Source organism: Hoplias malabaricus, chromosome 12 (genome assembly GCF_029633855.1).
Source record: "Hoplias malabaricus isolate fHopMal1 chromosome 12, fHopMal1.hap1, whole genome shotgun sequence".
In the NCBI taxonomy this organism is placed as follows: domain Eukaryota; kingdom Metazoa; phylum Chordata; class Actinopteri; order Characiformes; family Erythrinidae; genus Hoplias; species Hoplias malabaricus.
This window is the reverse complement of record NC_089811.1, coordinates 8,363,920-8,379,820: the sequence shown is the minus strand read 5'-3', so window position 1 is coordinate 8,379,820 and position 15,901 is coordinate 8,363,920. Positions and strand designations below refer to the sequence as shown.

The following is a 15,901-nucleotide window of genomic DNA, read 5'->3' as shown; positions in this document are numbered from 1 at the left end:
CAGCTAAATAAAGTTTAATAAACTTAATAAAGTTTAATGGAAAAAAAAAACATAACAAGCATGCAAAAGGTATAAAATAAAAGGTAAACTGCATATTTAAATATATAGTTATATTTTTAATATACACTTAAGTGTTGGCAACATGTTAAATATCTTGTTCCTACAAATTATTGAAATCTTTTTTAAGTGATGTCAGTGAGACATATTGGATATTGGCATTAGTATTGAATTCCCATATCAGTGCATCCCCAAATCAGACCTGAGTGACAGCAGGGGCTGGGACTGGGACACATGGCACAAATGCCCCCCACCACCAACATGAGGCCTCAGTATTACCCCAAAATACCCCCACCCCACCATAACCCACCACATGGTACATTCCATTACCTTATATGGTCATAGTGAACCTGTGTCACACATATTACGGTCACTGAGTCATATCTACTCTATCTTTCAGTGGTTAATTATTACCAAGGCACACACCGCTTTATTTTACCATTTATCCTAGCATTTTAAACTTTATATAAAACGAACAGCCGTGTATTATTTTCTGAATTAGATCCAACAAGCGAAGAATTAGTTTCGAATTTGTTTCCAGTCGGACGGAATTAAGGGGCGCTCCTTCTGCTCTGGTCTCTGACAGAGGAATCTGAACTGGGAAGGTCTCAATAAAACACACGGAATAATGCAGGTTTGTCTTAAAATATCAATTTATTTTGCTTAAGATGTTTGTCAGTTATTTTAATTAGTGATGAAGTTAGCGGCATGGATTGGTTTTACATTCATTTTGGGGTTGAAATTGACGCATATGTTGAGTGGTTATTTTGGGAAGCGTTTACGGAGTTGTGACCATTTCAGAATATATTAACACTAAATATATATCATTTCTAACATCTTACTCAAAATTGAAAGGTAATTCTTACCGATGATGTGGTTGCTTTTTGTTCATTTGCTTTAATTTCTACGAGTGTCACGCCTACTCTGCAGTATATCGTTTCTGTTGTGCTTTACTATGTTTTACGGTATTCTATTGTGTAGTATAGACACACATTACCGTACTGGTAACGTTAATAAGGACTGAAAACTAAAGCCATCCATTCAGTGTACCCTCTAGTCGTTAATTAAACCCCTAATACCTCGTCTCTGTTCAGAGTTACAGATGGAGAAGGTTTTTTCCAAGATAAAAGTCCCTAAATGCTTCATTCAGTATGTGTAAATCTGTGAAAATGCAATTATGCCTCTATCTCCACTGCTCACTTGCAGCTGGAAAGCTCCACCTGAGTTGACAGGATTGTCAGCCCATGAAGATTTAGAGTGACATCACTATTCATTGTTAGCAACATTAGCATTGTTATTTCAGTGTAAAACCGGTCTTTGGTGGATTGACTACATTTGGACTTGGACGTGAATGTTTACTAGACTCATTCTGATCGTAGGACCCAAACGAAGACACAGAGTGGAATGATATTCTCCGAAAGAAGGGCATCCTTCCTCCCAAGGAGACGCCAAAGGAGGATGAGGAAGAAGAGCAGATTATTCAGCAACAGTCCATCGGTAAGATTCTTTAGGGGATTCTGTTTTATACTTCGTAATGTTTTTTGACTCCTATTTTAGTGAAAGAATTCAGCTGCTTTAGTGTGCTCTCACTGAAGATAGTCATTTACACAGTTTTTTGCAATCTCCATACAAATAACCAATAGAATGGGGCACTCTGGAGCAGCTGCAAATGAGTCAGAGGTCACCATGCTCGATGCCAGGAGTGGGCGAGAAGTGAGAAGTGTGGTGGTGTTCTTTGATGTAGTCTGTGTTGTCCCTGAGTGATGTGGAGTTGTGCTGTGTCTCTCTAGTGAAGACGTACGAGGATATGACCCTGGTGGAGCTGGAGGAGAATGAGGATGAGTTCAGTGAGGAGGATGAAGCTGCCATTGAGATGTACAGGTGAGTCTGTGATGTCTGTCTACATAATATGTCCATTTTAATGCTATGAAAGTTTTGTTGTTCTCCTGAAATACAGCAGTTTTTTCACACTAACATTTTGGAGAGTCCTGTGGAGGTTTATTAAAGTCTTGCTTTGTCTCTCAGGCAGAAGAGGCTCGCGGAGTGGAAAGCTAACCAAATAAAGAATGTGTTTGGAGAAGTGAATGAGATTTCGGGTCAGGATTACATTCAGGAAGTGAACAAAGCTGGAGACGGCATCTGGGTCATACTCCACCTCTATAAACCTGGGTAAGAGAGAGAGAGTGTGTGTGTGTGAGAGAGAGAGAACTGTATTCAGAATGTAGACTGCAGTTCGTTCTACATATTGTAAGGTTATGTGGCCAAATCTTTGTAGACATCCACTCTACTGAACTAAAAGGCATTAATCAGGAGTGTGTTCCTCTTGTCTCTTCCCTCATTGTTGTGAGGATTTAATTTGTTAATTATCCTTTCTGTTTTCACAGAATTCCACTGTGCACACTGATAAACCAGCACCTGTCAGAACTGGCCCGAAAATTTCCTCAGACGAAGTTCCTGAAGTCCATCTCCACGACCTGCATCCCAAACTACCCCGACCGGAACCTGCCCACCATCTTCGTTTACTACCAGGGGGAGATGAAGGCCCAGTTCATCGGGCCCCTCGTCTTCGGGGGAATGAATCTCAAGTGTGACGGTGTGTGAGGAGGGTTTATACTGTGGTTTGGTTTTGGAGGAGAGTCCAGGAATTCATTTTTGTTAAAGTTCTGTCTGTAACACTGCGCCATAATAAAACTGTCCAAATTTTAAGGATGGGGTAAGTTGCAGTCTTTTTTTAATTTACTGCAACCTTTCAACTCGTATTGTCTTATAATAAATGACAATTGACAGTGAATATTTTCTGGCAGTTATGTTTAATTTAAACCACAGTGAAAATAATGAGCCCATAGTTTTAAACGGTTCCTTCTGTATCTTAAATTCATTTACTGTAGACCTGGGTTGTTTTCTTTCCTTAAATCTGATGCTATGAAGCCTAAGCTGATGTTTCTACCGTCTACAGGAGCCTCTAACCGTCCCTGTGTTTACTGTGGTATTAATCCTCTGTTTTTGTGCTTCATCAGAGCTCGAGTGGCGTCTGGCAGAAAGTGGCGCGGTGAAAACAGACTTGGAGGAAAACCCAAAGAAACAGATTCAGGACCAGCTGCTGACATCCATCCGCTGCTCGATGCCGAGTCGTCGGGACAGCGACGAATCTGATGAGGACTGAAAGTTCAGAGACCTGAGAACTGGGCGCAGGCACGAGAGAATCAGAACAGGACTCAGACAAATGCGTTTCAGATGGTGCCAAGGATTTTTCAAGGAGTCAGATGCTCCAAAATGTTCCTCAACTGCGCAGCTGCTACAGAAGAGTGTAAGATGTTGAAATAGCAATTCGTCGGTTTATCACTAAAATGTGATTATTTTTAAATAAAGTGAATTAAGTTGTTTTATTGTCCCTGAACGATCCTGTGTATGTCCCCCCCAAAACTCTGGGACGGCCATATTCGAATTTTGAGTACACAACCTGATACATTCAGGCCAGTAGGTGTCAGTACACTGTTTCATATCATGAAAAAAGAATCACTGGAGAAAATGACTGACTGCAGAAAGTTTGTATGTCCCATGTTTCTATCATCATTGCCACATTTGGGAAAGTGGTCAAACTGAAGAATGGCACTGTACCCTGCACCAACTCCAGTGACACCAGGTTTTTATAAATCTACCCTTTACAGAGTTACCATATTAATATAATATTATGGCTTGTGTATGTAATTAAACATGATCATCTTTGCCTAAATGGTTTTATATAAATGTTGTCATTGACATTTTCATAAAAACCCTTTTGACGTATGACTATTTGGCTACCTCTGGTGTGTTGTGTCTTGCTTTCTACTTCTGAACTCATCAGGTCATTTATCATATGGTGTGTGTGTGGGGGTCATGTCTAGGTTTTTCATTCACAGGACGCACTGGTACACGAAGGTTACATCTCATGCCATTCACTGCACACCACACACACACACACACTCATGAGATTACATTTATTTACAGAACTGAGTGTGAATTACAGTACAAAACATTTGGCAGATCTTTTTTTTTTTGCCTCCAAACCAGTCCAAATCCAGCTCCAGATGTTAGGGTTCCTCTGAGCAGCCCAATAAAGAACAGAGAACATCTGCACAGAGGCAGAGAAACAAGTTTAAAGACAGTGTATCAGTGTATATCATTTAAAACAGGTTCAGCACTGGATCACTGGGACCTCCAAGCCACTAGGTGTCAGTAAAACAGGTGCTTCATGCCTTGAAAAAGAATCACGAGACAAAGAGGAGTTTTCCTTGTATGTACTGTTTGTATCATTTCATATTATGGGCACAAAAATGTGTTTACACACACTTTAGGTGAAGAAATGTTAGAATTAGGTGAAGGTTAGTGTCAGGCTAGAACCCTGTACGGATAAGGTAAGGCTAAGTCATGGTCATGTAATGTGTGTGTATGTTCATACAGTTGACGGTGTAACAGTACCTACCTCGCACAAACCTTTCAGAACGACCACAAGCAGTCTTCAGCTTCTCTAAGAGAAAGACAGTGTCACTCCAAGAATCTTTCACCAAGGATCAGTCATTTTTCATGTGAATTTTTAAATGTTCACCCCATGATTCCCTATTTTAGATAAAACATGAGTCTTACTGAAGGCACCTGCTGTTTCTTCCTGCGCTGGGCAAATTTAGGGGAGAGGCGCATCAGAGGGTGGACAGAGTGAGACTGGACAAAAATGGACACGTTTAAAACAGCTCAAATAAGCAGCATTTCATATGAAAATTCAGTGGTAAATAAATAAAGTTGTTACCGCTCTCTCAACAGAGCCGACTGAATTCTGTGCTTTGGAGTAGTGAAACAAAAACTGAAAATAAAAGACAAGAATTTGAATAAATTAGTTTCATTCACACACTGTATCAATGACTTTTAAAATGTGTGATAAACTTTTAAAAAAGATGGTTCTTCTAGGGTGCTTCTTTCAAGAAAAAATATTTTGCATTGCACCATAAACACTCAAAGAACCATTTGCATTATTAAAGGAGCACAAAATAATAATAGTCACACAGCTCAAGGGGCCTGGAGAATGTGGGTTCGATTCCCGCTCCGGGTGACTGTCTGTGAGGAGTGTGATGTGTTCTTTCTGTGTCTGCGTGTTTCCTCCGGGTAACTGTCTGTGAGGAGTATGGTGTGTTCTCTGTGTCTGTGTGGGTTTCCTCCGGGTGACTGTCCTGTGAGGAGTTTGGTGTGTTCTCCCTGTGTCTGCGTGGGTTTCCTCCGGGTGACTGTCTGTGAGGAGTGTGGTGTGTTTTCCCTGTGTCTGCGTGGGTTTCCTCCGGGTGACTGTCTGTGAGGAGTGTGGTGTTCTCCCTGTGTCTGAGTGGGTTTCCTCCGGGTGACTGTCTGTGAGGAGTGTGGTGTTCTCCCTGTGTCTGCGTGGGTTTCCTCCGGGTGACTGTCTGTGAGGAGTGTGGTGTGTTTTCCCTGTGTCTGCGTGGGTTTCCTCCAGGTGACTGTCTGTGAGGAGTGTGGTGTTCTCCCTGTGTCCGCGTGGGTTTCCTCCGGGTGACTGTCTGTGAGGAGTGTGGTGTGTTCTCTCTGTGTCTGCGTGGGTTTCCTCCGGGTGAAAGTCTGTGAGGAGCATGGTGTGTTCTCCATGTTTCTGTGTGGGTTTCCTCCGGGTGACTGTCCTGTGAAGAGTTTGTTGTGTTCTCCCTGTGGGTTTCCTCCGGGTGCTCCAGTTTCCTCCCACAGTCCAAAAACACACGTTGGTAAGTGGATTGGCGACTCAAAAGTGTCCGTAGGTGTCCATAGAGTGTGTGAGTGAATGTGTGTGTGTTGTCTGCGGTTACAGATAATGAATGAATGAATTTGATGATTCACCGACCTGTAATTAGGAGAATTAATTCTCCTCTGCCATTGCTACTCTGGGCTCAGCACTACAGAAACTGCACTATGTAAGTTTTGGGGGAGGGTACATTTTTACATACTGTAAAAATAAATTACACTAGGGGGAGACCCAGGAGCAAAAACTCCAAATCTTATGTAATGTTCATTTAAATGACTGCGTTCTACTGATAGATGAAAAGTGTTTTGAAAAAAAGGGTAAATGTAGCCACGATACTGAAGAACCATCTCTTTTAAGACTGTAGATGAAGGCCACGACAGGAGACTTACCCGTTTGAAAACATTCTGGATCTGCTCCTGAGAAATGTAAGTGCACATATATACAGCATTAGATCCTTACAACATTCACATCTGTGATTATTTACAAACAGTAACACAAACAAATATGGCACACTTCTTCTACACCTTGTTCTGGTCCCGCCACATGAGGCCACACAGAGTGCTCTGTACAGCAGAACCCTGCACGAGAGAGAGAGAGAGAGAGAGAGAGAGAGAGAGAGATATTAATGACATTAAATTTGAACTGAACTGATGTTACTCTGCTATTCAGACTGTTTCTCTTGGAAGATTCTGGACTTCTAGTTCTAGTTCTATTTCCAAGAACAGGTTTGGAACCAGAAGTCACCGATTCAATCACCAGGACCAGCAGGAACATAAATGGCTGAAGTGAGCAAGGCACTGAACTGCCAAATGCTCCCCGGGCTCCTGGGATGTGTTCACAGGCCCTAGTGCACTAGTGTGTTAAGATTGGTTAAATGCGGAAAACAAAATAATTGCACAACAAAACACAAATAACAATAATAAAGGGAAATACCATAAAAATACCTTGTGAAAAAAACTGTCACAAACTCTGACTACAAATGTCACAAAACTGAACCCTAATCTAAAGATGAAATATACGTAAGGACCTTAGCTAAGAAATGTGATCCTATTATAAATATGACAGGTATCTAAATCTCAAGATATCAAGTCAGAGGTCGAGTGGAAAGGAAAGGCGTAAGTTGTGATTAAGGCTGGTGCCAGCAGGGCGTAGTTAAAGCATGACACAACATCATGACATATTCACACCTTCACTTACAACTGCAGAAGCAAGACCTTTATATAGTTTGATTCACACAGGTGTGTGTGTGTGCGTGTCTGTGTGTGTGTGTGAGAGAGAGAGAGAGAGAGAGAGAGAGAGAGAGAGAGAGAGCGAGAGAGAGAGAGGGAGAGAAAGAGAGAGACAAGAGTGAGAGATAAAGAATCCTAGACTAATTTCTGATGTTGGTTAACTCCAGTCACTAATTTCCCAAATAGAGAAAAAAAGGCTTGGACACACAGACACCAAAATTTGAGGGTCTATGTTCTCCACAACTTAAGACTCTCTCATTAAATGTGAATTCTGCTGCCTTTCTGTAGTTAAAATGTAAAATCCGTGGAGAGTTTGATTTGATGTTAAATGCTTCTTTCTAGGAAGTGTCAGAGATGGTTTTGGTGAATGCCAGCAGCCTTTTCCATCATCACAAAACTCTTCAAATGCATAAAGGCAGTCACCGGCAGTGATGGAGAAGCTATAAACTACTGGATTTGTGTTGGAGACATGAAGACACCTGATTGTATTCAGGACTATTGGAAAGAAATCTCGACAATTAAACTTTTCACACTCAAACTCCCACCATCAATTGGTTTAAAGCTCACAGGCAGAATTATGCAGCATGTCTGAAAACTGAAAAAAAAGATTAAGAAAAAGACAAAATGGTGATGTAAAACATGGTGAAGCATGCTTAGAAATAAAAAGAAATTAGAGTGTTTTTGGAAAATGGCACATTTTAAAGACTTACCTGTGAATAATCTCCATAGTCCTCACAGTCTGTTATTGGATACGTTTCTGACAACAAAAAGAAATAGTGTGCTATAATTTTTATATTTTACAATTCACATTACTATCATCAGACTGAAACAGTTAGTGATAGTGATAAACAGTTCAGTTTATAATCTGAGGTAGAATGTTAAATAATAAATAACAAAAATTTCAGCTGCCTTCTGATTTGCATAAAAAACTCAACTGTTTTAACTGTTATGTATATTACTTTAATCTAACTTTCATGACTACCATCAAATCTGTTCCAAAATAGTGCAAATAGTGCAGATAAAATGTTATTTGTTAACAAAAATCACAGACAGATAACCTCTGATTTGTACTTAAATCACATCATTTCCAGGGTGCTGAGGAGTCATATGGGTATAATCAAAATTATTAATAATTGGCAAGTAAAAAAGAGAAAAACAGTAAACAGTGAAAAAGTTAAAGTCGAAAAGAAATGTTATATGTACAAAAAATATCATACATAGAAAATTCGAATTTAAAATCCCTGTGTTGAGGGGAGAATTCATTCTAGAAGTGATCAACATGGAATAGCCCTGAAGTTGAAAACTGAGGTAAAATATTAGTAAAAACACATAGAGAAATATTAACTTTTAAAATCATCGCCACAAAGTGAGGTTTAATATGATAAAAAGTTGTTTTGTTACCTACCAGCAGTGTGGACGCCGCTGAAGCCCCACAGCAGCAGGTACAGGATGAAGCTCATTTCTCTGCTCACAGCGGCGCGCGACAAGCCCGCGAAACTCACCCTCATAAAAATGCACGGGCTCGCGCCTGAGAGGACCAATCATTATCGAGAGAGGCCGCCCTGGACCAATCAGCGGTGGCTCGTTATCATAAACCCGCCCTCTGTCAACCGTTTCTCGCTCAAACCTGAGGCGAGCAGAGCGTCATTTCTCTGAGGAAAAACAATAAAAAGGACTAGTGTTTTATTTACGCATTTTAACGGCTTATGAATGTAGGACGTTTAATATCGAATAATAACACCGGATGGGAGATTTGGTTAGTCTTGAGTTAACGTGGTTTGACGAGTGTGTGGTTTGACTATCGAGTTTCCTGCTCGTTTCTGGTGGTGCATTAGTTGTGATTACGCACAGTTAACAGTGTACTTCAGGGGCCCTCTGAGACCCCAGTGGTGTCACTGGTACGTAATCAAGTTCATCCCCACACATATGGACAAACAGGTCAGCTGGGGAAAGTTAGGTACCCAGACATATATGCAAGTATGATACTGCTATGAAAAAGCTTTGTGGATATAAACAATTTGTCCAGATTTTAGTGCTCATCCAACTTTTCTTATGAAATGAAGGGTATTAACAGGGAGTTTGTTCTAGTAAAAGCCTTGATTTTACTAAACATTAGAACATGGCTTTTTTGAGGAGCTAATGATCTAAAGGCAACTGGATAATCATCACCGAGGTCAGGTGCTGATGGTGGATGAGTAGTTCTGGCACTCCAGCTTGCCCCTAAAGCACTGGATGGATCCAGCCCTCAGAGGATGTAGTTAATTTGCTACAGAGCCAAATGCTGAAGGCTTTATTTACTCTAGGCGACAATTTGCACTAGGCATGGTGATCTTAGGCTCATGTGTGGCTGTTTCAGAGAATCCCATTCTGTTACTTAGTGCTTTTTTTTATATAAGCTACATAAGATGTTGGACCTGCAGTGCATTTTAGAAGGCTGTGAATATTCAATCTGTGCCAAAAAATGCTCAGAGTTCAACCCACAGTAGGTGACTCGGTGGAGCGGGTTAGACAGTAACTGCACCCACACCAAGGCTGTTAAAAAGTGTGAAAGCAAATCATGGTCACCTGCAGGAGACAAGGTTTTTTTTTGTTTTGAGCTGGAAAGGACCTGACTTCATCAGGAGTGGGAAATTGATTTTATTTCAGAGGCCCCATATTACACATTACATAAGCAAACAGATTGTCCTGTTTTTTTCTAAACAGCCTTTGGATAGCTCACCCCAAATGTCTCTTTACTCTTAATAGCCTTGGCCATTTCTCCTCACCGTTTTTCATCCCTCTGTGTATGCTCTCATGTGTGTGTGTGTGTGTGTGTGCGTGTGTGTGTAAAAAGGAGATATACAAGGTTAATAACCAGCATCGATTAAAAATAGGTGCTGGGCACGAGCTGCATGAGCTGTGTACAATAAATGAAGTGTATTGCTGAAGTGTCATGTTTGGTGGTTTGCTTATTGATCAGGTTTTGATTCATCAGACAGTTACCAAAACACTTTTACACACTTCACACACATTTCAGTTCTTCCTGTACGTTCTGGGAATCACAATGGATGAGGGCATGGGATGGACTTGAGGGAAATTACAAACATGTTTGATCTAATTGCTGGGTTTTGTGCAGCTGACACCATTAACATTATCTCTTTGGAATAATAGATTTAATATTCACTCTTCATGATTTGTGGTAAAGCCTTTGCATACAAAACTATTAGGGTCATTAGTAAGCACATGTATTATGTATCTGTAATAAGATTAGAAGAATCATAGGTAGAATGCCCTGTGATGGTCTTGTATGCAATGGTGCAACTCCAAACCCACCATGACCCTTTAGGTAGATAACACACAGCTTTTTAATTCAAATCAAGGCTCAACTCAGAGACTCTGAAGATAGTGGAATGAAATGTGAAGGACTGTGGCTAAAGCATTGTTTTAATAAGATGGATTATATCTATTTCTTAAGGTGGAGAGTCCCAAGTAAGTCTTTAACTCTGCATGCCATTCAGAAATGGACTGAGATGACCACAGCCATACGGACATCATTTTAACTTGGCCATGTTTCGAGAGCAATCAGCTTGGTCAATTATCATCAGCCTTCCTCAGGCTGTTATTCAAATATGTTATTGTGGTATATTTTTACTTGTGGTAGAAGACGTCAAAACAGACAGAAAGAGAGAGAGAGAAAGAGAAGTCAGGAAAGGAAAAAGATTGCCAATTTCAGTATGATGATGATGGCTATTAAGCACCACAATTGGGGCATTTCATGAGTGTGTATGAAGAGCCCTTCAGACATTTCCAGCACCCTTTTTCTGCCAAAATGACACAAACGGCCCAAAAAGCACAAATGAGCACAAATGTTCTTCTTGGTTTCGTCACATAGCGGGAAACAACAGCATCGCCAGACGCCAACGTGTGCCCAACAGGCCAATCAACAGCCAGCTCAGATGCTGGGAGTCACCAGTGGAGCTGTGAAGCTTGACAAGTGTTTTAATTCAGCCCGGTGTGAGCTGTGTTCTGAGACCACTGGGCACCGCTCGACGGTGTCATCTTACTGATCGGAATCCAGCGTAGGTCCTCCACTGGGAAGTGAGACTCAGCAGTGGAGGTTCTAGGAAATTACTGCCAATGGGAGGTGATCTACTGCTGCCCACAATAAAAACTGTCTGGAAAATAGCTGGCATTATGCAGTGCTGTATACATAGTGTAAAAATACTAATACAATACAGATCAAAAGAATAGAAGCAAGCATTGGATCATTCAAGACTGATCCAACAAATATCTGCCCCAAAAATAAGGAGTAATTTGTTGCAGTGGTAACAGTGGCTCTATTGGAAAAATGAGTAACAAAACTGATGTTAATTCTAGCATCCCTATGGGGTTTGTAATGGCATGTTAACACTTAACTAATACACAAGTATTGTGTATTGTTCATTCATTCATTAATTATCTGTAACCACTTATCCAGTTCAGGGTCGTGGTGGGTCCAGAGCCCACCTGGAATCATTGGGCGCAAGGCGGGAATACACCCTGGAGGGGGCGCCAGTCCTTCACAGGGCAACACAGACACACACACACACATTCACTCACACCTACGGACACTTTTTGAGTCACCAATCCACCTACCAACGTGTGGTTTTTTGGTCTCAGACACGGGGAGAACACACCAACTCCTCACAGACAGTGACCTGGAGCGGGAATCGAACCCACCACCTCCAGGCCCCTGGAGCCATGTGACTGCGACGCTACCTGCTGCACCACCGTGCCGCCCCACTAATACTTGTGTATATGTTAATAAACATTTTTGGTTGTTCCAGATTATACACCAGTTTTTTTTCTCTTCTAATAGACGAGGCCTTCTTTTCCAGCTTCTGTAGTGGCTTGTCTGTATCTACACACCTTCATTTATACATTTATCACAAATAATTATATAACTGTCCCATGAGAATTTTAAGTTTCTGTCCAAAACTTCACAATGGAATCATTTCCACAGTTGTTTTGTAAATTACATTCAAAGTTAAATAAATTTACATAAAAAAATTAAATAAAAATTAAGTTGCAAGAGTTTTTTTTCTTTTTATTTATAATTACATCATACATCATAATTACAGTCAATAATTCATACTATTTGTGACCAAGAAAATAGAAATATCTAAAATATAGAAGTACTAAAACAACACATTTATGAGGAGCCTATAAATGGCCTTATATGGGTTTAAAAATTCAAATGTGAAAAAACCTGGACTCCTTTAACTCAGTAACAAGGTGGACCTGCGTCAGAGTAGTGACAGGAGTGGACACGGCACTGTGATGAGAGCCAACAACGTCAGCGAACACAGCGGTGAAACCAGAATCAGCTCCTAATTGTTCCTCAGTGTTTCTCATTAAGCGTCTGTATATAACGGTTCACCTGTTTCCTTATTCACCAATGACTTATGCACGGATCCAACAAGCTGGAATGTTTGACAATGTGTTCATGTTATAGAAATGTAAAACATATCATAGAAGACTATATGTATTACAATTTTGCAGGTGAATAATTCACATTTAACACTCATCTGATTATTTAGATGATGATAGTAATGCACCATGTTTTCAATAATCAATGTTATACAAACATATGCCAGATAACCAATCCAAAAACGTATCAACTGAACTGGCTTGGCTGGAATGTGAATGCGATTTTCACATGAATAGAGTACACTACATCAGAATAATCATGAGCAACAGTGATGCCAAACTCCTGTCCATACCTCCTAGGACTAAGCACCTGACCTGGGGGGACAGAGTCTTTTCTGTAGCTACTCCTTCTCCCTTTGGAACTCTCTCCCCAACACAACCAAGACTGCACCGACCTGACCATCTCTAAATCACTCCTCAAAACTCACCTCTTCAAATCTGCTTTAAATATATGAGCTAATATTGTTCATTTTCAAAGCTTAGCCTGTTATTTTTTTGATCTACTGTTGTTTTTAGATATATTTAATAGCCATATATACTTTCTTGTGTACATTGGTTTCACAGATTATTTTTTATGTATGTAAAGCGAATTTGAGCATCTTGAAAAGCGTACTATAAATAATAATTTTATTCTTATATTATATTTATATATTCATATTAAATAAACTGTAAGTTAGTGGTGATTATAATATAACATTCATTCATTCATTGTCTGTAACTGCTTATCTGGTTCAGGGTCGTGGTGGGTCCGGAGCCTACCTGGAATCATTGGGTGCAAGGCATGAATACACCCTGGAGGGGGCGTCAGTCCTTCACACACTCACACTTTTCAGTCATCAGTCCACCTACCAACACGTGGGACCGTGGAAAGAAATTGGAGCACCTGGAGGAAACCCACGCGGACACAGGGAGAACACACCAAACTCCTCACAGACAGTCACCCGGAGCGAGGCTTGAACACACAACCTCTAAGTCCCTGGAGCTCTGTGACAGAGACACTACCTGCAGCGCCACTGTGCAGCTCTAATATACATTCATTCATTCATTATCTTTAACCCTTATCCAGTTCAGGGTTGCGGTGGGTCCAGAGCCTACCTGGAATCATTGGGTGCAAGGTGGGAATACACCCTGGAGGGGGCGCCAGTCCTTCACAGGGCAACACACACACTCACACCTACGGACACTTTTGAGTCGCCAATCACTCACCAATGTGTGTTTTTGGACTGTGGGAAACCAGAGCACCCGGAGGAAACCCACACGTACACGGGGAGAACACACCACACTCCTCACAGACAGTCACCCGGAGCGGGAATCGAACCCACGACCTCCAGGTCCCTGGAGCTGTGTGACTGCGACACTACCTGCTGCACCACCGTGCCGCAGTCCTAATATAATATAATTTAATATAATATAATATAATTATCCACATGGGAACAACGCACACTAGTCAACCGTTGTGGCTGAATTTGAAACAACAAAGAAAAAATTCCACTGTTAGCAAGAACATAATTCTTTGACTTATTGATCTCTGCTGTTCAGGCGAGAATAGTTGCTAGTTTATAGGGGGAAGACACTAGAGCAGGGACAGATATAAAGATTAAAGAGGATAATTGGCACACCAAGTGTGACTGTGGTGTTAAAACACCAACACTACTCATCCACAGAGCTTAGAAAGTGAAAACATGGCTAATTAGCCACTCAAACTACCAGCTGCTAATTGAGACAGTTCTGTCCAGATTTTTTTGCTTTTCTACTCTCCAGCCACGATCAGAAACAGCATGAGGCCAAAAATAATGACCTATAAGCCCCTGCCTCACAGAGGTGCACAGTACCATCCATCTTGGGTTCAGAACGGGGGCAAAGTTGTGAAGAAGGTAATGAGCCTCGGGCTCATTACGTTCCCCATAGAGTCCCTATAAGTGCTATACCTGAGTGTTCGCCTTGATCTCATTCGTCATGCAGTGAAGCTATTTTTTTTTTATGTACAGTACATACAGTGATGTTTGAAAGTTTCTGAACCCTTTTGAATGTTTTATATTTTTGCATAAATTGTACCTAAAACTTCATCAGTTCCATACAGTTCCAAAATATCCGGAATTCACATATTTTCACATTGCTTGGGCTTCACAAGCCTATCTCACCATGCCAACAAGAGTCCAGTATTTGTCTGCGAAGCTATGAAACTACGTCGTTTTGAGTGATGCAGCAGCTTGGGAAGAGCTGGAGTGGTGTTTAATCAAAAACTGTTTATCCATCATCAGCAACTAACCTCATTAATGTTTTTGTGACTGCCAACAAGTCCTCACAGCAATGTTCCAACACGCAAGTCTGTTAAGACAGCAAAGAAAGAACAAACCCTTAAAGGGGATGCCAATTATTGTAGGCAACTGCAGTTCCAAGATTTTTAATGTGGAATGTTTTTTGAGGAAATAAAAGACTGGTATTTGTTCATGGCTCAACTTTTCTATAAGTTTTTATTCACTGTTTGAATTACAACAGAAACTCATTTGTAACTTGAGTTATTTTGTTTTGTAGCACTTTCGGTAATGCACTTAAATGTCTCCTTAATTTGGAGACATTTCCACCTTAATTTATCTGAAACTGCAAAAATAACTATTAGTTTCAGAGTTTGTAGTCTCTACGCTCTCTAAAAAAACTCCTGATGTTGTTTCTCAGCCGTGAGCAGATAGAAAGCCTAGCATACTTGACACTTTGTTTTTGTTTTTACCTATTTACGAATACTAGGGCTTTGTAAACACATTAGACCGGTTTCCAGTGCAAATTGACTGCAGAGCAGCAAATGGTGAGGAAACATTCTCAGAGTTTTATATTGAAACTGTGAACATTGCCGTTTGAACCCTACACAGAATCACTGGATGCAAGGTAGGAAAGCACCACACACACTCACCATTGGGTGCAAGGCGTGAGTCCTTCACAGGGCAACACACACACACACACACTTGAGTCGCCAATCCACCTACCAACGTGTGTTTTTGGACTGTGGGAGGAAACCCACGCAGACAGTCACCCAGAGCAGGAATCAAACCCACAACCTCCAGGTCCCTGGAGTTGTGTGGCTGCGCCACCGTGCCGCCCCCACCCACACACACCTACCTGTGTACAATTTCATACAGCCACTCCACCTACAAACATATATGGAACGTGGTACGAAACCCATTCAGATACGGGGAGGAGAACCACACTCCTCACAGACAGTGACCTGAGGTGAAGATCCCACCCAAAACACAGAGACCCCGTGTAGCAGTGACACCAGACGCTGAATAAGCAACAAACTTAATATAATTTTTAAACCACATCTAAAGTCTGTGACATTGCAAAAAAATATTTTCGTATATTTTCAGAAACATACATTTACACATTTACTTTGACATTGCATAAAGGAAGACGT

The 15,901-nt window shown here is 41.0% G+C and overlaps 2 protein-coding genes across 5 annotated transcripts; one reads left to right on the top strand and one right to left on the bottom strand.

The window, feature by feature from the left end:
* The first annotated feature begins 414 nt into the window (after positions 1–414).
* Positions 415–3,818, top strand: pdcl3 (phosducin-like 3). Of its 2 annotated transcripts, none has more exons than XM_066686889.1 (6): positions 415–691; positions 1,437–1,554; positions 1,848–1,938; positions 2,083–2,226; positions 2,442–2,650; positions 3,075–3,818. In XM_066686889.1, the coding sequence occupies exons 1-6, from the start codon at positions 686–688 to the stop codon at positions 3,218–3,220; spliced, it is 714 nt and encodes a 237-aa protein (XP_066542986.1). In that variant the 5' UTR covers positions 415–685; the 3' UTR covers positions 3,221–3,818. The 2 variants fall into 2 exon arrangements, with proteins under 2 accessions (XP_066542986.1, XP_066542987.1); XM_066686890.1 differs by lacking the exon at positions 415–691 and adding an exon at positions 774–912.
* A 217-nt stretch (positions 3,819–4,035) lies between these two features.
* On the bottom strand, positions 4,036–15,437 carry nms (neuromedin S). Of its 3 annotated transcripts, none has more exons than XM_066641338.1 (9): positions 15,401–15,437; positions 8,450–8,696; positions 7,755–7,801; positions 6,340–6,393; positions 6,205–6,231; positions 4,841–4,894; positions 4,690–4,755; positions 4,520–4,562; positions 4,036–4,168 (listed from the first exon to the last, which is right to left on the bottom strand). In XM_066641338.1, the coding sequence occupies exons 2-9, from the start codon at positions 8,550–8,552 to the stop codon at positions 4,128–4,130; spliced, it is 435 nt and encodes a 144-aa protein (XP_066497435.1). In that variant the 5' UTR covers positions 8,553–8,696; positions 15,401–15,437; the 3' UTR covers positions 4,036–4,127. The 3 variants fall into 3 exon arrangements, with proteins under 3 accessions (XP_066497435.1, XP_066497434.1, XP_066497436.1); XM_066641337.1 differs by having other exon boundaries at positions 4,681–4,755; positions 15,401–15,433; XM_066641339.1 differs by lacking the exon at positions 15,401–15,437 and having other exon boundaries at positions 4,074–4,168; positions 4,520–4,564; positions 4,681–4,755.
* Between the last annotated feature and the right edge of the window lie 464 nt (positions 15,438–15,901).

What these genes read in the sequence shown, in the direction of transcription:
- pdcl3 (XM_066686889.1), top strand. An exon ending in TATTCAGCAACAGTCCATCG is followed by an intron (nt 1,555 to 1,847) that starts GTAAGATTCTTT and finishes GTGTCTCTCTAG; the next exon opens with TGAAGACGTACGAGGATATG. An exon ending in GCTGCCATTGAGATGTACAG is followed by an intron (nt 1,939 to 2,082) that starts GTGAGTCTGTGA and finishes TTTGTCTCTCAG; the next exon opens with GCAGAAGAGGCTCGCGGAGT.
- nms (XM_066641337.1), bottom strand. Translation starts at nt 8,552, where the DNA reads ATGAGGGTGAGTTTCGCGGGCTTGTCGCGCGCCGCTGTGAGCAGAGAA. An exon ending in AGAAACAGCAGGTGCCTTCA is followed by an intron (nt 4,563 to 4,680) that starts GTAAGACTCATG and finishes TTTCTCTTAGAG; the next exon opens with AAGCTGAAGACTGCTTGTGG. An exon ending in TTCTGAAAGGTTTGTGCGAG is followed by an intron (nt 4,169 to 4,519) that starts GTAGGTACTGTT and finishes GCCTCTGTGCAG; the next exon opens with ATGTTCTCTGTTCTTTATTG.